Here is a 23,355-nt window from a genome sequence, read left to right on the forward strand (position 1 = left end):
AATGAGTGTCCTTGTAAGAGCCCAGGAAAGGCAGGAACAGAGACAGTGGTGGTGAGGAAGTGAGGCAACCACTGTGGCAATGAGTCGAGGGCAGGCTGTAGTCACCAAGCACACAGCAGCACAGGCTAGGGTCTCCATCAGAAGGAACCAACCTAGAGTCACTTTGACTCCAGACCTGTGGCTCCCTACACTGTCGGGGAGCTGGTTTCTGTGGTCCAACACTAGTGAGAGTGTGGCACTATTTCCTAGCAGCCCTAAGAGACTGTCATTAATATGAAACCAATGGGAAGAAGTCTGCCAAGAAACAATGAATTCCCACAGGACACTGATTACGTACAAAGGGCAAGATGACAGGGAAGACAACCTAACAGCCAGCCCTGGGGCCAGGTGACAAGCCTAAGAGAAACTGGGAGAAAACACTGCTTCTGTGGCCTTCACACAACACTGGTCACCTGAAACTAATACTGAGGGAATGTGGCACAAAGCCTAGCTGAGAGGCGCTCTGCACCACCAGACCCATCGTGAGGGCACAGGTCGCAACAGACAAATACCAACCACAGACGCCTCTGAGACAAGGGAGACAAAGGGCAGGCGAGTTAAACCAGTGCGTGGAGAACTCGGATGACAAAAGACAGAAATGGGAAAATCCAAATGAAGCCTGTGCGTCATGTAAATGAGTGCCAAATGGATGTTGGATCTGACATGCCACTAGCATGAAGGGCAACAGCCAGGGTAGGTGGAGAACTCTATCATTTTTGTTGTTTCCTTTAAATTTCTTAGATTTCCATAAATCTAAACTGGTTGTTTAAATGTTTTGAAAAATGTCATTGAACTCCCATATTTGGATTACGGAATCAGGACAGTCACCTGCCATTCTCTTTGAGTAGATGACAGCTAAGTCTCTCTTGGAACTAAATCCTGCACTGTGCTGCTAATTTCAGTCTCCACAGGGAGATGTATAATCTTCCTTTACTCATGAAGAAAGGGTGGCTGGGAGAGGTCAAGGCACCCACCCTCAGGCACAAAGGCAGGGGGCAGCAAAACCAGGCTCAAGGTCTGTCAGTCCCCTGGGCAGGATGCCTGCTCAGCTGCTGCCCACAGGCTGATACAAGCCCCTCAGCCTTCCCATATCCTCTGTGACCTGCCTGGTCCCCACAATAGGGTCTATGCCCCAAACAGAGTTCTCAACACATCCCCCAAAACACTTATTTTTAAGAATAAATTAGCAACAGCCTAAATTGTTCTACGAATGTTAGGACAGTGAAAAATGGTATCTATGAAAGGTACCACGGAGCAGCTGAAATAAGCTGAGATCTATTTAAACCAAAACAAAAAGACATAAAAACAAGGTGGACGATAAGAGCACAAAGCAGAAGGAATCACACCTTGTGAAAATACTGACGCTAACTAGATATACAGGGAGAGATGACGGGCAGGCAGGCAGGAGAGGAGCAGAACTGGGGTGGGGAAGACCATGGCTTGCACGGCACACATGACTGTGACATGAATGTGCAGCTGACAAGTACTGGGATGCAGGCAACCCTGGGCACTGAGGTCAGCACCGTCAGTCACCGTCAGTGACTAGGAACGGAGGCTCTGCGGAGCAAATATACAGTAAAAGAGATGGTGGGGAGGGGTCTGCACTACAGCCAAGACCTGACTTCCTTTCACTGGCACTAAATAAGATAAGGAAGCAAGAGGAAAACCACTTCTGGTGATCTGTGTGAAAATGGCCTACATTTTCACATTTTCTGCCATTCCTATCATACAGAGGTGGGGCCAGGAAGCTGGCTAGTCCGTGTGTTGATCAAGGCAGAGCTGATGTTGGGGTTGTCCAAAGCTGGGGCTCAGCAGGACTCACAGCCATGTTTGTGACTTGTGTGAAGGGGAAGGCGCTGAGTGTAAAGGACAGGGCAGCACGAGGGACACAGCATTACATCATAAGTGACAGAGCCAACAGCACCTGCTGTGTCCCTGCCCAGGCCTAAATGATTACCGAGCAGAAACCTCTTCAATCTTCTCAAATGTCCGGGCCACAGCCAGGTAAGGAACCCTGGGGAGGAAAAGAGATACGAGAGTCACTGGAATCCCCACACCAGTCCTCCTTCACTCTGCTCCTCGCTTCTACTTGGGGACAGGCTTGCCAATACCCAGTGCAGAAAAGCAGCCTTGCTCCCTGCCCTGAGCTCTCTCTATTCTTTCCATGCTCCTGACTATAGACAGATTTGCCATTTCCTCCAGCTGAGGCCCCAGTGAGAGCTGCCCAGAGCACCAGGCCCTAGAGGAGGACCATTAGGGACGGCGGTAGGAGTCTCACTTCTGGCCCTGTCTCCAGCAGGCATCCTCGATGGGGTGGTAGTTGTTCTTAGCGGGATTGTAGCTCACTGGGTCCAGGGATCTGCGAAGGAAAAAGAGATCAGATCTGGTACATCTCTAGGGTGAAGAAGTCATAGCACCAATGAGTGTTTCCTGAGTGCCTGCTATGTGGCAGGCAGTGCTCCACCCGAGGATACTGACCTTGTGCTCAGTCACCTTTGTGACTATCTCCTACTGCATCCCCCTCCTTCTACACTCTTCCAGTCACAGGTTCCTCCATGTTCCTTAACTGTCCACAGGTGTGGCCCAGGGCCGCGGCACCTGCTCTTCTCTCAGCCCAGAACATTCTTCCCCAGGGCTCTTGCCCTCATCTCCTCCAGGTCTTTTACTCCCATAGCTCCTTCCCTGTGAAGCCAGCCCTGACCTCACACTGCTCCTTGCTGCTGTCCCTGGTCCATTCTCTGGGATGGCACTTACTACCATTAGACACATGACATAGTTTGCTTATTATTTATTCCATAGCCGTCAGGAAATAAGCAAGACTTTCGTGTATCTGCTGAATCTCTAAAATCACTTAAAACCACTGTCTATCTGACAAGATCGGTGCTCAATAAACATCTGAATAAATGGATGAATTCATGATTGTTGGAGAAAAAAAATCGGAAGTATTCTGCTCTTTCTTTGTACATTGCTTGGGTAGGAAGAGCTGGCCACAGCTCTGACCTTGAGAGAAGGAACTTGTGGTCTGGTAGGGGAGGCACTTGGCCATCAAACAGAACAGAAAAGAAAGCTTGTCCCCAGTGTTGGAGACACACATTTGTTCTGAGGGAGGGAGAGATGTCGGGCTTTTCCCGGCGAGGGCACCATGAGCAAAGTGGCTAGCGACAGTGTCCTAGTACGGCCAGTACATTCAGAAGCAGGGGTGGGCAGCTCAGGGAGAAAGAGGGAGGCTGGCAATGTCAGGAGGCTCAGACTAACTGAGGTGGGCAAGGCTGGCTAGTGAGAATCCCAGGAGTCAGCATTTACCTGGGTGCTGAGAAATCACAGCTGTTTTGAGGAGGAAAACAATGTGGGGAGTGTCTGACCTCATGCTTTTTACAGGCCATTCATCTATCCAACTGGGCATTCAATAAATCTTCAAAGACACCCCCAGGGTACATACCAGGTAGCATGAAAATGGGCCAGACATCTTTTCAGAGTTGGAACAATTACAATGAAGCACTGAACTCTCTACCAGTCTATTTGGTTTCTTACAATCTGACACCAGTGAACATTAGGAGGTCCAGGCATAAGGGGCAGCTCTATGAGATCACAGGACACCCAGGCAGCACAGAAGAAACAAAGAAACTGCAATGCAGAGCAGACACCTCCGCTTTTCAACCTGGCACATTCCGTGTGACTGGAATAGAAGGCTGAGAAATGAGGCCAGAGAGGTAAGGCGGGGCACTGAGCACAGGCACTTAGATTTTTGTCCTGGGAGTTTTGGGGAGCCCTTTGAAGCTGGGTCAACCCCAAGTCCTCATGGGGTCAGACTGAGGCTGAAAGACTAGAGGCCAGCGGTGAGGGGAGAAGCTGAGCAAAGGGTCAACACACTCCACCCTTAAACTTCAGGCTGATTTTATGTAATCTGTGAGCTAAGAATAGCTTTGCATGGAGGGGTGCATGTGGCCTGCAAAAACTAACGTTTACTATGTGGTCATTTCAGGACCAGAAAAACAGAAGACAGAGAGAAGGAAAATTTATCAAGCCTTATAGGAACAGGAAGCCCAAGCTGGGACTGGGCCATACTGGGGGGCAGGAGACACACCCAGGACACACCTGTCAGACTGGACACTGACTTACCTCTTGGCCTCCTCTTTTCCTGGGGTACCTGACTGCTCTTGTTTCACATCGGTTTTGACTGATGGCTTCCGGGGTGCTGGGAAAGGAGCCAGGAAACAGGTGGAAGACTTTTCTCCTGATAGGTGGTACCTCCCACCCCTTGTCTACCAGCATCACCCCAACCTCAGCATGACTGCTTGGGACAATGAGTGTCAAACAGGAGAGGTGTGTTAGACTTCCACGAAGCATGACAGCCAGAAGGGACCTGTGGTACTCTGGAGAAAGAGCCCACTGTTGGCCTCCTGTCTGTACTATCTTGGGAGACGAGGAGGGAAATGACACTCACTGAAGAAACTGCTGAGGTTCCTGGAGACTCTGGGGGCAGCCTTGCTCTGGTTCTTTTCCTGTGGCTCCTGCTTCTGGGGTACCTTGGGTGTGGAAACACCTTCTGTCTTTGCTGGGGCTTCTGCTTCTAAAGTGAGAGAGGGCAGACGATGAAGCAAACCACCCCCATATCAAAATGTTTTTTGTTTTTTAACCTCCCCATGGATGGAAAATCTGGTCATTCTGCAGTTTCATTTCTGTAGCCTGAATCTGGATCCTCTCTGGCCTGGTGTTTACTCAACAGTGCATGGAATCTAGGATTTGGCCTGAAACTGCACCCTTGCAAATAGTGGTAAAAGAAGTCTCAGCTGATCAGAAGAAAATATCCCCACCTCTGCAGTAAGGAGAACACCAGATACAATACCACATCCTTAAAACTGCCCCTGCAAGTGTTGTCTCTGACCCAAGGTTCTCACAGGGAAACTCAGATTGGACACCCAAGTTAATAAATTACTGCTCAGTTAATGCCATTTAATTGCCACCTGGCATGTCTGGAAGCTATAAATACTTGGCTGGACTGGCTTTCCTCTTTTCCCATAAATGTGGGAGGAAGTAGCAATGATTAAAAACAACAACAACAACAAGAACACCAAGGAGTCTCCTTGTTTTGCATTCAAAAGTTAGTTAAGCATCTACATCTATGCCTTGTACAAATTAAATGCCCTTTAAAGACTCAGACTGCAAAAATCAGAGTGATGGTGCTGGGGGAAGAAGAGGATTGGAAACTCACTGGGGGCTTTGGGGGGCTCAGGGGGTGTCGAGGGCTGATGCCCCTCCTCTTCTTCCTTCACTGTTGCTGCTCCAGTCTCTACGAGGCTTTCTCTTGGAGTCTCTGCTTCTGATGACAGACAGAAAGTCAAAAATTTTGATCTCTAAAGACATTTCTACTCTGTAGACATTCTGCCCCCATTTATTCTTTTTCCAGCAATCCAGTAGAGCAGACCTTCTGTATCTGTAGACTCCACATCTGCAGACACAGCCAACTACTGATGGAAAATACTTTTTTAGAACTGCATCTGTACCAAACATGTCCAAATCTATTTAGTCACTGTTGCATACTTAAGACAGTATAACAATATTTGCAAAGTATTTCCACTCTACTATGTATTATAAATAACCTAGAGGGGACTTAAAGTGCACAGCATGGTAGGCAAGTTACTTGTAAACACTATGGATGTCATTTTACTTAAGGAACCTCATATCCTTGGATTTTACTTTTCTTGTGGAGCCCTAAAACCAATCTTCTGCAGATACCAAAGGACACCTGAAAGGCTGTAAAGTGACAGGAGGTGTCAGAGCTATTCTAGGTCACCCCGGAGCTAGCAAGGACCTCTGGAGGAATCCAATCCCGTTTGCAGGGAAACTGACAAACAAATACAAATGGCCATTTGTTTCTCATCAGCTATTCTTTGAGAATTATTAACATCAAAGTAGAATGTGTAATGGTTTAATAATATGACAGCTTGCTATAGATCAAAAGAAAAAAAATTAACATGACTTAAAAAAAAATCATACCACTAGAGTAACAATAAAAATTACAAACACTAACTTGGGAAATATGTGACTTGCCCTCCCAACTCCAAATGGCTGAGATGGCCCAATGTATAGTCAAATTTATTACTGACTAAAAATTGTCAAAAGGAAGTAAGTTGGGGGTGGGGGAATCAAAACAACCCAAATTCAAATCTGCAGTGAGGAAACTGATCCTAATGACGTTTTATTAAAGAAACAAAAAATATGGCTGTGCGGGAGGCTATGTCTGGTAGAATTTCACACAGGCCCCAAATGATCTGGTTTTTATGGCTTTTTCAAGGTGCAGGGAAGCCTGGGGCAGCTGCATGGCACATTCTTCTACATTTTCAAAGGAAACCCAACAACATCTTGTGGACACTCTATGAATTGCTAGCTAAAGGCATTTTTCAGTATAGGTGGCCCCACATACCATGCTGGGGTTCCAATTTCCTCAACCAAGGAACAAAATACTTGAGGAAAAAAAATTGCCTGTACTGAGCACATACAGACTTTTTTTTCTTGTTATCATTTCCTAAATAGCACAATACAACAGTTATTCACACAGCCTTTCTATTGTATAAAAAGTTCCCTGAAGAGGACTTAAAAGTATATGGTAAGACGTGTGTAAGTTATATACAAATACTGCACCAATTTTAAGGACCTGTACATCCACAGATCTTGGTACCTGAGGAGGATTTGGGTACCTGAGGAGGGATTTCCCCAGACATGGAGCAATCATTATATCACTCCCATTGCAATGTTGCTATATCTCTATACAGCTAGGTCTTCGTTGCTGTGATAAAAATTACATACTATACAAAAGTCAACATGGAATAGGAGACAGGAGGGGCAGTTTCCTGTTAAATTCCACAGTTTGAGACACAGTGCAGTACCTAGGGCACCTGAATGTGCAAGCTGTAATGGTTAAAGACAAATACAAATACAAGTATTGTTTTTCCTTTCAATGTGTGTGTACTATTTAACAATTGTTTAAACACAACTATTTAATAAATGGAACTGCTGGTACCAGCCCAAGAGCATTGTGAAAAAACTACTAAGACAATAAGGGCAGTGTGAACAAAGAAAGCCCAGGGAGCCTCTACTTTATAGTAAAATGCAGAAAGAAAAAGAAACCCTCTGGAGGAAAATATACTCCATAAAACAAATATTAAAACAGAAGATAAAAATGTGAATACAGATGAACTGATACTGAATTAAGATGGCCAAACCAAAGCATACTTCGTAACAAGAGGTCTGTGATTCTGAATGACATGTTTGAGCTCCTAGACTGAGGCATCAAGTCAGAGGGGTCCAAATTTCATTACAAACCCCCTGCCCTTCCAAAGGTTAAGCAACGCATGCATACACACATGCATGCATGCACGCACACACTCCTCCAGGTCTCTCACCTTTTTCCTCCTTCCTCTTCTTGGCTTCTCTGTCTTTGTCCTCATTCTGATCCTCCAAGACGTCCTGAATTACCCGTTTCGGGAGCTGTTTCCGAGCTGGGGAAGCAGAGGGCTCAGTGCCGCTGACCTTTCTGGCATGCCTCTTTCCGCCCGCTAAGTGAGACCCACTAATAGGGTCCCTCAAGAGCACCCACTTCTGAGCCTGCCCATAGCCCCTGACCTAGTAAAGGCACTATCCTTGAGGCCCTACTTCTGCTTCCTGCCTGTGTGACCATGGGCAGGTTACTTAACCTGTTTGTGTCTCTTTGTGCATCTGGACAATGGGAATAATCTCAACAAGTCAACAATGATGGAAGTGCCCAGTATAGTCCCTGCCTCTAACAAGTGCTCTCAATGCCCCACCTCTGGAATCTTACTACTCTGTGCATTTTGGATGGATTTTCCAGAACTTCAGAGGCCTGGAAGTAGCAGGAAATCCAGGGATCATGGGAGCAACGGCACTGACCAAAGACAGCTGGTATATAAAACCCAAATTCCCTTAAGGTTAACCGTGGAGCACACACCCACAGCGTTCCCTGCCTCCCCACAGAACTGCGCTGTAACTGCCCACTGTGGCAGGCAGCTAATGACACATTCTGTGGTGGCTGCCAGCCAATTACTTGTTTCCTGGTCCCCTATCTTCCATCCAGGAAACAATTTGCATTTGAATCTTGTTTCCTTCTGGAAGATTCCGAACAGATAGAACTCATTAAAAGCAAGGCACTTCCATTGCTCTCTCCCCAACCTGGGCCATCTGTCACCCCCTCCTTAGTCATCTGACTCAGGCTCCTTCATACAGCCCCTTCAGAGCAGTGCTGTGGTTCAGGGTGATGTCTCCCAAAACTCACATGCTAAGGGCTTGGCCCCCAGTGCAGCAGTGTGCAGAACTGATGGGCTTTTGGGAAGTGACTAAAGCATTACAGCTCCTATGACATCAAGTAGATTAATCCAATTATGAGTTCCTAGCACCATGAATTTACTAGGAAGTGGTGCCTAACTGGGGGAAGCAGGCCCCTGAGAGCATGGCTTTGAATACTTTGCAGTTGAGGGTTTGGCTCACTTTCTCATGCTCTCTTCCCCTTTACTCTCCCCGTCTCTCCACGCTGCTGTGATGCTCTTTCTGCTCCTATCTGCGACACTCTCCATCTGCCAACACAGACAGTGCTGTCCCACTTCTAAGACTCAGCACAGCCACCATCTCTGGGCTGCCTCACTCCTAAAATCCTAGAGTGAACCCCATTACCAGCTCTGCCCAATGGAAATATCTGATGAACCATATGGGATCTTAAAATTTACAGCAGCCACATTAATAAAGAAAAAAAAGGGAACTTAGTTTTGACTGTATATTTTACTAAACTCAATATACTCAAAATGTGATCCCAAAATGTGATCAACATGAAATTACTAACATTCTGTTTTTCATGCTGTCTTCAAACTGTTATGTCCTGACTGTGTATCTCAACTCAGACACAAAGTACTCATTAGCAGTACTTTATCTGGATGCGGATTTCATAAAATTTACACTTAAAAAAGTAATCCACACTTTCAGATTGTTCTAAAAACACTCCACTTGCCAGTGGAGACTCATGGCTCTAGTTTCTCCACTAACTAAATCTAGTACAGGTTTACTGTATCTTATCCAAAATACTTGGAACCCGAAGCATTTCAGATTTAAGTTTTTAAATTTTGGAATTATCTGCACAGACTTTACCACTTGGATTGATGTAAAGCTTATGTTTTGATTTGGGAAACATTTTAGATTTTTGGATTAGAGATAACTTAGAGTGGCTTTGAACCCAAAGCTCTGAGGTCTGTCATATGACCAAGGCTGGTGGGTGCTGGCTGAGCTCTTAACCACAGAGCGAAGATCAGGGCCACAGTGAAGACAGCCACCTCATGCTCAGATGCCAGTGGAGAGAAAGATGGCAGCTGAAAGGGTCAAGTGTCCTTACCCGTAATTCGCTTTGGTATTCCTGAAGAGGAGATGTCCATAGGGGAGGTGTCCGAGAAGGAAGGGCTGTTCTTGGGACATTTGGCGAGGTTAGGTGGGGACCCTTGTGGGGAATCTGGCTCAGGCTTCTAGAAGGGGAGAGTGTTCTAGAGTGAGCAAAGGTGAGACCATCCAGAAATCTCAGTCCCCAAACACTGAGCAGGAACTCCAAGCCTGTCTCTGTGCATACTCTTCTTGCTGGCCCAAAGGTCCAGTCCCAGTCTAGGCCATCCCCTCTCACCTGGAGGCCAGCACTCCATCTAGGCATCTAGATGTGGTTTCATGGCCCCACTTTCTCCTCAGTAATAATTCTGCTTCCTGAGGTAACAGAATACTCATACAAATACTTGCACGCTGGTCCACCTAACCACTACCTTTCCCAGCTATGTTCCCCTGCCTCAGCTAGTGTGGTTACGGATCTCAGTTCAAAGCAAGATAAAGGGAAATGATGCAGACTTCTTTTCACTCTAAAAGTCACTTAGAGTGGAGCGCCCTCCTTTCCCTGACAGCCCAGTCAATCTTTACTCTCACAAGAGCAGGTACGGACAGCAGTAACAACATAGAAGGGCCTCAGTCTCTGACTATGTGAGATTGCCTTATCAATCCTAGAATGTGTATGCTCATTAGAGAAAAAAATAAACTTCTACCTTGCCAGTCTACTGTTTTAACTTCAACTACTCACTGCCTTATAGGGCCCTGTCCTGGTTATTAAGCTTCAAGCTCACAACTCTCCACTCTCCCTTGGGATGCCTGGGCTAGGACTCACGAGCCCATTTCAAACACTGAATGTCAGTTTTGTGTCAGGCAGTGCCAACATGGGGGACTGCAGGGAACTATAAAAGTGGAGGTGCAGGCATTTCCTGGGTCAGCTGCTGGGTTCAAATGACAGTTTTTCTAACACTTGCAGGGCCCATCACACAGGACCTCATTAGAGACACCTCCTACCCAGCGCCCCTTCCACAACGATCTGAGTCTTGGGCCTTTCCCAAACTCAGAGAGCCCAGCCTCACCACTGCCAGCACCGGTCAGGGCGATCTGGGTTCCAGCTCCTCGGCCAATGCCGTAGGAGTGCTTTTTACCTTTTAGCCACCAAGTTAACAACTGTAAACCCAGGCGATAATCTTTTATATTAAATTTTGTTTAAGTTAGTCTATCATCTGAACCCTGACAGACATAGATCTCAAAGGAGTATTTTGAATGCTGCCTAGGACCAAAGCAATTTTTTCTTCTACTCAGAACCCCCTCAGAGCAAAGTCCAAACTCCTAAAGCTGCCCACAGCCTAATCCTCAGAAGCAGTGAATATGTCACATTTCATGACCAAGCCAGTAAGTTCACCATCATCTGATGTGAAGATAAGATGACTATCCAGGTGGGCCCAATGCAATCACTGAGTCCTCAAAAAGGACAAAGACAGTCTCAGGAAGAAAAGGCACAGAGAAAACCATGACACTGGCTGGGCAAATGGAAAAAGGAGGCTGGGAAGGGTAAAGGAAATGGATTTTCCACCATAGATTCCAGAAATGAACAGTGCTACCTAGAGTTCTAACTTCCCACTCTGTAAAATAATGAAAAACTAACGGAAGCAGTCAGGGGAGTTTCACTGAAGTGACAGCTGAGCAAAAACCCGAACAGAAGGACAGAGCAATGCACATCTGGAAAAGCAAGGCAAGAAAATAGTAAGTGGTGAGAGTGGAGGCCTATCTGGTATGCATGAATGCAATGTTGGAGGGGAGAGAGCCAGAAAAGATCTGTAAATGAGAGGGAAGATGGGGCAGGCAGAGTGAAGAGGATCATGAGGGCCTGTAGCTGTCTGAAAGGTTGCACTGGGGCCTGAGCTGTCAATGCCAAAGGGTCTGAGCCAGGGAGTAACAGAACCTGACATCACACAGATAATCCCATCAAGGCATCAAGTGACTTTTTTTGTGTCTTTTTGAGACAGGGTCTCACTATGCAGTTCAGGTTAGCATTGAGCTCAACTGTGGCCCAGGATGGTCACAAACTTACAACAATCTTCCTGCCTCAGCCTCCAGAATGCTGCAATTACAGGTGTGTGCCACCATGCCTAGCTGCAATGACTTAAAAAGAAATGAACTGGAATGACAGGAAAGGCCCTGCAATCACAGGAAAGACTGGATGTATGTGAGCCCTCACTTGGTACGAGGCAATATTCTCAGATCTGCCGTGAACGGACCCACTTGGTCTTCCCAACCAACTTGAGAAGTAGGGGTCACTAGGAGGGCATGTTACAGGTGAGGCACAAAGAGGTCCAGGGACAGCCCTTGCCCATCTTATGTCAGAGGCAGTTAGGACCTTGTGAACCACACCATCTGCTCAAGGGCATGGCCACTGTATTTGCCCACCTCCTGAGAAACGTCTAGAACCCTGTTGAGCCGGAAGCACCCAGTCTCACAGGGAATTGGTGCAAGGGCTATTTTTGGGAAAGTGAGGGGCCGATGGCTTCCTACCTGGTCTTCACTGGGGCTGAGGGCTTCATCTTCTTCCTCTCCCTCGCTGCTCAAGACCTGCGCTGCCTTCCTCCCTGACCTCTTCACTGGAGAGTCATTATCAGGCACCACTCCATTCCGCTCCTTCAGTGCCACCCTGCAAGGCAGGGAAACGCGGGTATACGACAGGCAACATGGGAGCACTGTGCCTGGACACTCTAGCTCCTGTACTACATTTTAGTCCTTTCTTTTCAAGGACACAATGAACATTTTTCAGGTGCCTCACTGGCATATGCTCCTTATCCTTTGGTTTTGATTTTATTTTTTTTTTTTTGCAGCACTGACCATGTTTCAAGGCTTTTTAATTTTTTATTTGGAGACAGAGTCTCATAAAATTACTAAATTGCTCAGGTTGGACTTGAACTTGCAATCCTCCTGCCTCAGCCTTCCAGCTGGAATTACATGCATTTATCACCTTACTCAGATGGACACTCATCATCCATCCATCCCTCCAACCCTCATCTCTGGAGGCCTCCTCAGTGCCCACCTTGTGGCAGGTGATGCAGAAGAGAAAGAAAACCTACCCAGGGCAGGGACTGGCTTCCAACATCCACAGACCTTTCTTTCAGTTATAGTGGTTTCAGCTGGGCACATGGCACCAGCCAAGGACCACTCTCCTAGCCTCTCCTGCAGTAGGAGTGGCCACATACCAAGTTCTGGCCCATAGGATGTGTCATGGTTTATGTTGGTGACCCCCAGGCCTCATGCATTTACATTATGCATCCGTGACTGGTTCATTGTATAGTGCTCAGATTGATGGTGTCAGTGCTACACCCACATAGGGGTGAAGCCAGGATGTGATGTAATGGCAAGAAGAAGGTGTGTCTCTCTCTTGCCAGTTTCTGGCTTGCTATTTCCAGCCACCAGGAACTGCAGCCCCGCCATGCCACCCTGCCTTGGAGCCAACTGAGTATAGACTGAAACCTTCAAAAACTTTAAGAAATAAACCTTTCCTTTCCCAACTCTGGACATCAGGTATTTTGTCTCAGCGATTGTTGGGAGCAGGAGCCAGGGGTCCGGCAGTAAACGGGTGTGGAAAACCACACACTAAAGCTGGACCTCAACCAGTTCCTCATCCTGCAGTAACCTCAGCCTTCTAGATAAAGCATCGCGCTGATATTAACCTGGGAATAGCTTCATAATATAAACAATAGAAGTTTCTCATGGGCCCAAGAACATGTTTATCTCCTGGGCTGCACAACATAAAAGTTTCTCACGGGCCCAGGAACATGTTTACCTTTGTTGTGTGCACAAGAAAGTGTCCTAAAGTGACTTGTACTGCTCTTTGTTTTAAAACATTATAAAAACTCTGTAGTCCTTCAATAAATCGCCTTTTGCCTCCTGAGCAACTGGTCTCCCTGTGTCTTCAGTCTCTTGCCTGACTCCTTTCCCACGCTGGCCGCGGCACCTGGCACCTGGCAAGCGATGAGTAAAAAGTAACCAAGACAGGATGGAAGCTAGAGGCCTGACATGCTTGTAACCAGCTCCAACTGCTGCCCTCCATTCTACATAGATCCTGGAGCCAACCGACTCACCTGCTAGGACTATGCAGATGAGGGCAGCAATGAAAACTCTGCCAGGACAATCTAGTGGTACAGAGCAACCTCCCCATCCTAACCTGCGTTCACACCTCAGCACCTTCCCTGAGAAAAAGGCACCTGTACTTTAAGTAAGTCACTGTGATTTGATAACTGGTAAAGCAGTCCAACTCCTCCCGATTTTGGCTCCTAGCCCCCATTCTGTGAAGGACACAGATGCAGCCTGTCACAATACTGGGTGACAGGCACAGAGAGAGCTGCTGAAACCCATAGGCTATTGTACTCACAGAGCTTGCAATTTGAACATGGGAGACCTACACAGACACCAGTGACGTTCTACTACCAGTGATAGGCACTCACCGTGTAGGACATTACCACCAAGGATGAAGTGGGTTTTTATACAGCACCATGGAAAGGGCTGTATAACTGTTCTGATGGAAAATAAAAGGAGTTGTCAATCTAGGTGAGGAATAGCTGTCCATTTTGGTCACTGCTAAGCTCCAGGGGCTTAGAATAATGCCTGGCACATAGAAGATACTTGACATTTTCTGAGTATGTGCATGACTCCAAAAAGTTCATTAAAAAAATGAATGCCTCCCAACATAGACACTGGTACCTCAGTTCACGAACTTAATTCTTTCCACAATTCTGGTCATGAACTGAATTAAATTTCCCCACGAGGAACAATGTTACTGCCTGCGGGGTTCTCGAACACAAGCAAAATTTTGCTGAACTAAATTGTTTGAGAAAAGAAGTGTTCATAAACTGAGACACTGTACATAAGCAACTTGCATATGTAGTAGTCTGTTACTGAATATCTACTACACATCAGGCACCATCCCTGCTGCATTAGACATAACCATGACTAAACGAACAGTGTTTAGTCTCCAGTATGGGAAACATCTATCCACACTATTTATGCGCCAACACTGATAGGTGTAGACCTCAAACTCATGATGCTGGTTCTTCTGGGGGTGAATACTGGAAAGAATGCAAAATTTTAAGTTACCTACTTCACTGAGTGGGCAATTTTTACACTTATCACATGTAACTTCACATATGAGTATTTATGTTAGACAGACAAAATGACTGTCCACATGCCAACGACATGTACAGACTAAACCAGGGCACTAACTATTACACCCACAAACTGGAAGCAACCTTAATATCCATGCATCAGGAATGCTAAATAATTCTGTGGCATACCTGTAAAATAGAAAAAAGGCACCAGGCAAAACAAGATAGCCCCTGAGCTCATGAATAATGAGAAAAATCTCAAAGTCATAATCTTAACATTAGAAACAAGGTGATGAACAGTATACAGAAAACACCTAATTATTAGATGCATGTGGTATATAAATAAACCTACATGTGTATGTACATGCAGCAGTATATACACCAAAGGGATGAATCTGAGAATCCAGTGTGTTAATTCTAGCCATGTATTGGGTGCCTTTGATGAACCAAGTGTTGCTCTCTCTATACACTGCCCATTACTGCTCACTGAATTCAAATAGAAAGTCCAAAGGAGATGAGATACCTTTGTACAGGACAGCATACATGAAGGATGTGAACTAAACCTGCTAGTCCATATTCTCTCTGGTAAGGGAACTGGACCAGGGGGCAAGTGACCCAGGTAAGCTGTTATGGTCAAGAGATGACCAGTGGCTAACTTCTCTGCCTCATGGAGAAACTGGTCTAGAACAAAGCCAAAATGAATAGAATCAGCCCAGGAGACAAGCCTAAGGCCCTGGATTCAGGACTTGAAGTTAAGAGCTGCTCTTTGATGTCTAGTCCCTAGACATCAAAAAAATTCTAAAAATTTTAAAAAATTCTTTTTCGGAGACTGAGATGATTTGAAGTGGGTCTGCAAAACTTGCAACCAGAAGAATTCTAACTGTGGAAGGAACATCCCATATTCTGGTGCTCTTACATACTTTGGAGGGGGCTCTGTCTCTCTGCCGCTGCTCTTGTTGGTATCCTTCTCAGGCTTCTTTGCTTTACCCTCTTTGGTGGGGTAGAAAAATGACCTGGAGGAGCATAAAACGAGACAAAGGGAAATGACAATAGCACCAACATTCCTCTGATCCAGTGGTGGTGAACCTATGGCATGCAAGCCATGGCAGGAACATAGAGCTCTATCTGTCTCAAAAAAAGAAGCAGCAGCAAGAAGAAAGAATAAGAAGAGGGAGAGGAAGGGGGGAGAAAGAGGAGGAAGAAGAGGAGAAGGGAAGAGGAGGGAGGAGAAGGGAAGAGAAGGGGGGAGGAAAGAGGAGGGAGGAAGAGGGAAGAAGGAGAAAAAGAAGTAGTAGAAGAGAGCAAAAGAAGAGACACAGAAAGGGAAAAAGCATGCAGAGTAAGAGAACAGAAAGCAACTAAAGATGCTGTTGGCCAGGACAGACTGCGCTTACATTTCTCAGAAAGAAGCCACCCAGGATGTGTTTAAGCTGCTGCTACCCAGGCTCCTGTCGCAGCACGTCTAGGTCTGGCTCTGTCTGAAATCTGCTCCCTTCTTCTGTAACGGCCCCTCCATTTTCCTCTTGAGACACCTCTTCCCTCATAACTCTTGGTATGCAGGATATGACTGGTGTGTCCTTTTACTTTTACATGAGCAGACACGGACACATGACCCAGACCTGACCAATCTGCACATCGCATACCTGTGCCCACAGTGGCTGCCTCAGAGACGTGCATGAGGCTCAAGCTGAAGCATGACTCTAAATATTGTTGGGACTGCTAGAAGGTAACCCTCTGTCTTCCAGCATTGCTAATCTGCAGAGAGCCTAAACATCAAAGGTAGCAGAGCTGAACAACAGAGACAGAGAAAGCTCCAGTCACAAAATTTTGATGAGTGAAATCAACTAGACTGAGGTCATTTACTCCAGCTTCCAACTGTGGAAACTAAAGAATTCCCTTTATTTTTTCTCTAATGGATTAGTGTGGGGTTTCTTAACTGAGGCATCACTACCATTGCAGTTAGAGGCTGTCTTTGTTGGGAGACTGTCCTGGGCCCTGAAGGATGTCTGGCACATGCCTGACTTTTCTCTATCAGATGGTGAGGGCAATGGAAAATCCTATACCCCTAACTGTGGTGATCAACAATGTCTCCAGATATCCCAGAGCAGGGGACTAAAGCACATCTGGCTGGAAACCACCAGACTAGAGTTTGTATCCTCTGCAAACAAAAATGTTTTGGTTAATGTGCTATCTGTCCCTCACATTCCACTTTCCATCCCATTCAATTTCTGGAAATACCAATTTGAAGTCTAACTTAACTTATTCTAGCAAAGGCACAGATCTGAGGCAAAAGGGAAGGGGCTTGGTGAACACAGGGTGAGCAGGGTTCTTACATGATACTCCGCTGCATGATGGCACTAAAATTCTCCTTTCCAGGATTTTTGGGGTTTTTTTTGTCAGCTGTCCCTGAAACAGAAATCCAAAGAGTTTTCCAGGATACTATTTATGCAGAGGCCAATACACACCCACATCCACACCCACACCTGCATCTTTTTTCAAGGAAAACAATCCTACAGAACAAAACTGCAATTTCCTCTTCAAGGAGTCTGTTTTTATGAATCAAATGGATTTGCCAGTAAGATTTATTAGTGAAGAATAAAATTTCCAAATTAAAGATAAAGGGGAGGAATCTCTATGGGGCCTGTTTCTTTCATCTAATATGACTAATTCAGAGGTCTTCAGTTTATTTTCAGGGGTCTTTCCCCATCTTGGAGTTAAGCCTTAAGGTTTTGTTTCAGGTGACTACTACACAAAGTCTTCAAATGGCCAGGAAATGTTTATAAAATTAGATCCACTGGTCTAAAAAAAATCAACTGTTGAGCAACTTCAAAGGTCCATTAATTGAAACAAAGAACAGAACATCATGGCAGCATAATTCTATGTTATATAACCAATGAAAACCAGTGTATCTGCTTGTGTATTCACAGAATACCAAGCTGGGGAAATAAAAGAGTCACATTTTCATTCTGGGAGAAGTCACTGGGGGACACTTTTACCTATCCTTCCATACACAGAGCCACTTGAAGACATCAAGCATGCAAAATAGGATTTTAAAAATTAAATATTTTATAAGATAAATCAAATCAATAGATCACTAGTTACTAAAAATAATCCTAAAGAAGGTTACCTCTGGTCTACAGAACATTTTCATCACCTCCTCCCAAGAATCCAAGAACAGAATCAAGGAAGTCTATGAAATTTGATGGGAAAGTAATTATAACTACTCTTGTTAATTTCTAAGTAGAACAAAGTCTTATCTTCTACTATAAATAGGGCTAATAGGCAAAGAAGTGGCCACAGAACCTCTGGGTAGACTCTAATGTCTTCGTTGGCCCACGGGGACTCTTTTAGAATCTGAACAATGTTTTTGTCCACTTAGCGATATTCATCTCCACACCTGCGCTTGTCTTTTACAGCCTTGGCCAGCACTGGTGCCAGGAACCCAGACAAATCTTGGAGAAAAAAATGCATTAATTTCTAAACAAGGCCCATTAGTGCCGTTCAGAGAGCAGGCAGCGGTCAAGCATCTACCAGAACATTTCTCAAAGAAGGGTTAGGGACTTAGCTGCCAAAAGGCTGAGGGACAGGCACAGGAAGTGATATCCACTATCCTGCTCACTGGTACTTAACACACTCAGTTATTCAACCTCCACAACAATTCTATTACATACAGACAAGGAAACCAAGGCAGAGAGGTCAAAAGGACTTGATCCAGTAACTTCCACCCAACACCTGCCTTCTTCACAGCACTTCAGGAGGCTGAATTGCAAAGAAAGAACTGGCCATTTATCAGGGAGTTAACTTAATCCTGGACAGGTCACTCATATTTTCAAACCTTGCCGATCTATCCTCTAGTTCGCTAGCCCTTCAAGGGAAAGTTGATCACTTTCTACCTGAAGGGACTGAGGATAGAGAGGGAAGAATCAGAACACGGCCTTGAACCCAGGCATGGCTGGCTCAGAGCCCATGTTCCTTTCTTTTTGTCAGCTGATGGGTAAAAGCTGGCCTCTTAAGATTGCTGGGCAACTGAGCAGAGATCAATAACCTACACTTATCCAGGGACTCCTGTCATCCCCATCAGAATGGGAACCCCAGCTTCAGGGAATTTTGTGAGCAGAGACATTCACACAAGGGTGAAGGAGGTAAAAGAAAGTTCCAGGCTGCAGGAAAAGAGTGGGATGCCCCTCTCTTGGGACCTAGTGTCTTCATTACTGCCCCAACCATATGTTACAATAGTAGGCAGAGCTAAAATTGAACCAATGATGACGAAGGGCAGTTTCTTCCTGAGGTGATAAAAATCTAACACTCAAAGTAGTAATGACTGCCCCACTCTCAATCTAATAAACCAACGAACTGAACAGTTTAAACGGACAAATTACATGGAGTATGAATAATGACTCAATAAAGTTATTACCCAAATAGATGAACCAATGGATGATGATGGGTCACATATTAAATGAAGACAGAACACTACTCAACAATAAAAACAGTGCTATTGATATCTGCAATCTAGGTTTCAGGACATTATGTTGAATTTCATTATGGTAAATTTAAAAAGCCTGTCTCAAAGATTACTACTGCATAATTCTGTTTACATAACATTTCCTAAATCATAAAACGAGATGGAGAACAAAGAGAACACATCAATAGTTGCCAGGGGCTGAGGGAGGGGCTACAATAAAAGGGAAGCACTGGGAATTCCTTTGTAGAGAAGTAACTGCTCTATATGCCTATACAAGGAATCACACTGAGCAGATACACACACACACACACACACACACACACACACACACCCCGAACACCTGAGCAAGCATAAAAACTGGTGAAAACTGGACAAGGTTTTGAGTCCAGTTAAAAATATTGGCTTTGAAAATGAATTACAGTTGTATAAGCTACATCATGGGGGAAAACTGAACGCACTAGTTTCACAAACTTCAGTCTATAATTACTCCAAAATAAAAGGTAAACAAAAGGAATGAAGGAAGCTGGGCATGATAGCATACCCCTGTAATCCCAGCACTTTTAAGAGGCTGAGGTAGAAGGATCCCCAGTTCAAGCCAGCCTGGGCTACAAAGTGAGTTCAAGGACAGCCTGAACTATGTAGTAAAACTGTCTCAAAGACAAAAAAAAGGAGTGCTCCAGGTATATTAGTACACAGAAAGAAATCTTAGATATAGCAAGTAAAACCTTAAGTAAAAGTAAACAATAAAGTAGGCAGAATAGTGTATAATATGATACTGATTTTGTAATATGGGAGAAACAAGCATTTGGCTATTATTTGTAAACAGAAACTCTGGAAGGATAATCCATTAACTCAGATGGGAAGAGATGTGTGCACTAGACTTTCTGTTAGGTTAGAAGTATATCCTGATTTTATTTGTCCACCATGTAAGTAAATGCTGTTCAATTTTTTAAAAATTAGTACATTTAAGCTCTAACTTTTCTGTAACTCCCCCTACCCACACACCCCCAGTCTCTCCCCTCTGCCGATCTGCTTTCCTTGCTTGGCCAGCTGTGGGCCTCCACCTGCCCTCTCCCACCCAGTGCTAGGCACCACTCTCCCTACATATCTCATGTCGATTCCATGTTCTTGCGAGCATGTTCAGAATTTATCTTTCTAATCCTATGTGGTGCCCTGGGTAGATGGGGTTGTGCCCAATTCATCCCATCTCCTCCAAAAATTACTTCCCCAAAATGAGACATTTCTTACACCACTTTTGCGTTTTCTATCATTACAGAAATTGGGTGTGATCTGAAGTTTCATTTAATTTTTTTTTTCCGTAAGATTCAACATTTTACTAACTGAGGTATTGACTAGGTACTATTACTCCAAGTGCCTTAAATCCTATCATAAGCCATCATAGCTGTTTTATAAGTAAGATGTGGGCACAGACAGGTTGAGCAATTTATCCTAAGTCACACAGCCTCATGGATCACAGAGCTAGGATTCAAAGCCAATTGTTCAGCTCCAGAGCCCATGTTTCCAAACATCCTGGGGGAGAGGAAAGCAGAGGCTTGGGATAGAAGTGGTTCCTAGATTTTAGGGTTACCGAGATTAACATTGACCAAGAAGAAGATGTTATATTACCCAACCTCCCAATACTTAATGAGGTGATCTAAATTTTTATCCTACTTTGGCGACAAGGAACTGGATCTCAAGTCACAGAGCTCCTAATGGTAGAAGGGGATTCAATCCAGGTAATCTATTTCCACATTCCCAAGATTTATACTGAACAAGGAAATTTCTGTCATTCTTCTGTAAAGCCCATTATTTGTCATAAATCAAATACAACAATAAAAACTAAACACAAAGAAAAAAACCTGATCACCTGATCGCTAAGTTCTAGTCAGTGTCAGCTGCTGAAGGTCAGAAGCACCACCCTACATTTGTTCCAGGTGGTAAGGAAACTAGAGGGGTGTGGAAGATAAAAGGGCTCAGGACTCTAGTGTGAAATACTATTTCTATGCAACGTTGCCCCCATTTGTATCTTGGTTCAAGTACACCACTCTCCAGCTACTGTCCCCCTCTTTCCTTCCCCAAGAACTCAACTTCAAAAGTTCCTAATCCTTCCTGGCCCTGTGAGCCTGTGGCTAATGCCATCTTCTCACGCTGGCCTTGCTCCATCCCTGTGCTCCCTTGCCCGCTTCCCTTGCTTTGTCACTTACCTGGCAAAACGCCAATGCTGACTGAGCTCACTGTCCATCTATGCCATGCCTGCACTTGCAGAGCTACCAACTGTGCCAAGAACTGCAACAGAACACTACTTTTCTCTGATCCCTTTAGCAACCTTACTTGCTCAGAGTGGATTTGCTTCTCTGGCTGCCAAACCCTCGTCCGTCTTCATTCTCAGCCTAGAAAATGGAAGCAGGGAGGAGAAAAACTGCAAACTTCCACCTCTATATCTACATGCACAACTACAGGATGCCCAAGTGCTCTCACTTCCTGTGCAGTTGCTTTGGACATGTTAACAGCAGCTCTGTTCAAGACCACCAGATGCTGGAAACAACCGGAGCATCCTTCGGGGGTACCAGGTGAACAATGCTTACATCACACGAGGCTTTCCTTGGCTTGCAGAGCAGTGTTCTGGTGTGGGATGTATATAAATTTGTATTGCTTCAGGGACAGTGACAGCCAGGGAGAAGAGTAGGCCACAAAATGGGCAGCAGAGGACAATTTTTAGGGGTAATAGAACAGAATCTTGATTGAGGTGGTTATGTGAGTCTGGTCTTAACTCAAACTCAAAGCAAAAAAAAAAAAAAAAAATTTTTTTTTACACCAAACAGAAATCACTTTACTCACTGCAGTATTTTAAAAGGTACTGGGTGGGTGGAGGAATGCAAAACATGGGAGTTTCTGCTTACTCAATGTTTTCTCTTACACAGCTAACTCATGCCAAGTCCCACAGGCTGCACCTTCTTATTTGGAATAAATCCCCAAGTCCTCTAGGGGACAGATAAACAATTCCTCACCAACTCACCAACTGCTTTTCTTTAATTCCTCTACAGCAACCAAGTTAAGTATCCGATCTTCCCTGCAGCCGATACCCCAGGAAAAGCAGTTGGTGAATATCAGTGTCTGGACACCTCCTAATATCAGGAAGCTCTCTGCTCACAAGGCACCTCTGCCACCTCCCCACTGAGGCCTTCCCTGACCACCCGAGCCAAGAACACAGCCCCTCTCCTCATCCACACTATCCCCTCACTCTCTTCTCTATACAATATTTATTACGACCTGATGTAAGAATTGTCCTCACCCTCTGGAAATAATGTCATCTAAGGTAACTTTCTGCAGTGATAAAGATGTTCTATGAGCTGTCCAACATGGTAACTCCTGCCATACGTGACGTCTGTACATTTAAACTGCAGCCAGTGAGACTGAGGAGCTGGGTTTCCTATTTGAGTCTCATTAATCTAGATTTAAACAGCAAAGTGGCAAGTAATTACTGGAGCAGATAAATGGCTAAAATATGAGTTTCATGATTTTGTCGATCTTGCCCAGTGATATATCCCCGGGACCTAATACTGTGCCTGGACCTGATAGTATACGTTTATTATTCTCTCAAAAACTCAAGTAGCAAAAACATGTATGCTTAAAAATTCAGGGACGATAATCAAGACTTTCCATTCATGGAGTCCACTGTGAGGAAGAAAGATATAAAAGGATATCCGGTAAACTGTGGATGGATGATAGGCTAGAAAGCTCAAGTTTGCATGTATTCTACATAATCAAGGCTCACATCTGTAGTCCTGTTAGCTCTTCCTAGTCACAGCCTCTTCTTGTCTAAAATTTTTATACCTTTCCCTTTAACATGCTCATTTTCTTAGATTTAAAACAGCATCTCTCAAGACAATGCAGACACAGACTGGAGAGAGACTTTGCCTTGCCCAAGGCTAAGCTGCCAATAATCAGGACACCTGAAAGTAAGTCTGAGGCCTCACCTGTTCCTAGACCTTTGTCCCTTCCTTGCAGTCTAGCGCTCCCTTTCCTAGCCCCTGCCAATCATCAGATATACAAAGGACCAGACTTTTCACTACCCATAAGATTCTTTTTACGAAGCTTTTGCTTGCACCTCACCACTGACCACCCACTGGCCCCACCACTGGCCTGCTGATTTCTCCCCCCTCCATCTATATTAATGCCAATCCCTAAATAAACCCTGCCACCGCCCAGGCCTCGCAAGGGTCCCGCCTCAAACTCCTCCCACTCCCAAATGGTCATGCCCATCACTAGAAACATTCCTAGGCCCCGCCCCCAGCCTGCTCTACCCCGCCCCCTTCCAGGTAGCCCTGTTCCCTAGGCCTCTCCTCAAGCCCTAGCGAGCCT

The 23,355-nt window shown here is 45.2% G+C and overlaps 1 protein-coding gene and 1 long non-coding RNA gene across 4 annotated transcripts in view; one reads left to right on the plus strand and one right to left on the minus strand.

Moving 5' to 3' along the window:
- Positions 1-23,355, minus strand: part of Lig1 (DNA ligase 1) — a 41,237-nt gene that overhangs the window by 17,486 nt on the left and 396 nt on the right. The window contains exons 1-11 of one of the 3 annotated variants that reach the window (XM_013151164.3): positions 21,325-21,346; positions 16,865-16,937; positions 15,452-15,544; positions 11,938-12,073; positions 9,434-9,560; positions 7,443-7,538; positions 5,252-5,359; positions 4,484-4,609; positions 4,159-4,234; positions 2,318-2,398; positions 1,997-2,053 (exon numbers count right to left, since the gene is read on the minus strand). In XM_013151164.3, the coding sequence (XP_013006618.1) occupies positions 1,997-2,053; positions 2,318-2,398; positions 4,159-4,234; positions 4,484-4,609; positions 5,252-5,359; positions 7,443-7,538; positions 9,434-9,560; positions 11,938-12,073; positions 15,452-15,544; positions 16,865-16,881 (917 nt within the window). In that variant the 5' untranslated portion in view covers positions 16,882-16,937; positions 21,325-21,346. Of the gene's footprint in view, positions 1-1,996; positions 2,054-2,317; positions 2,399-4,158; positions 4,235-4,483; positions 4,610-5,251; positions 5,360-7,442; positions 7,539-9,433; positions 9,561-11,937; positions 12,074-15,451; positions 15,545-16,864; positions 16,938-21,324; positions 21,347-23,355 lie in introns of those variants that run through there. The other 2 variants (XM_063253006.1, XM_003461349.5) reach the window with 2 other exon arrangements.
- Positions 565-4,490, plus strand: LOC106027390 (uncharacterized). Its single transcript, XR_001200988.3, has 3 exons — positions 565-732; positions 3,418-3,749; positions 4,022-4,490. It is a non-coding gene; the product is annotated as an uncharacterized LOC106027390 (long non-coding RNA).

This window comes from Cavia porcellus, unplaced genomic scaffold (assembly GCF_034190915.1).
Source record: "Cavia porcellus strain 051 isolate PalLab524CR breed Dunkin Hartley unplaced genomic scaffold, mCavPor4.1 scaffold_7, whole genome shotgun sequence".
NCBI classification, from domain to species: domain Eukaryota; kingdom Metazoa; phylum Chordata; class Mammalia; order Rodentia; family Caviidae; genus Cavia; species Cavia porcellus.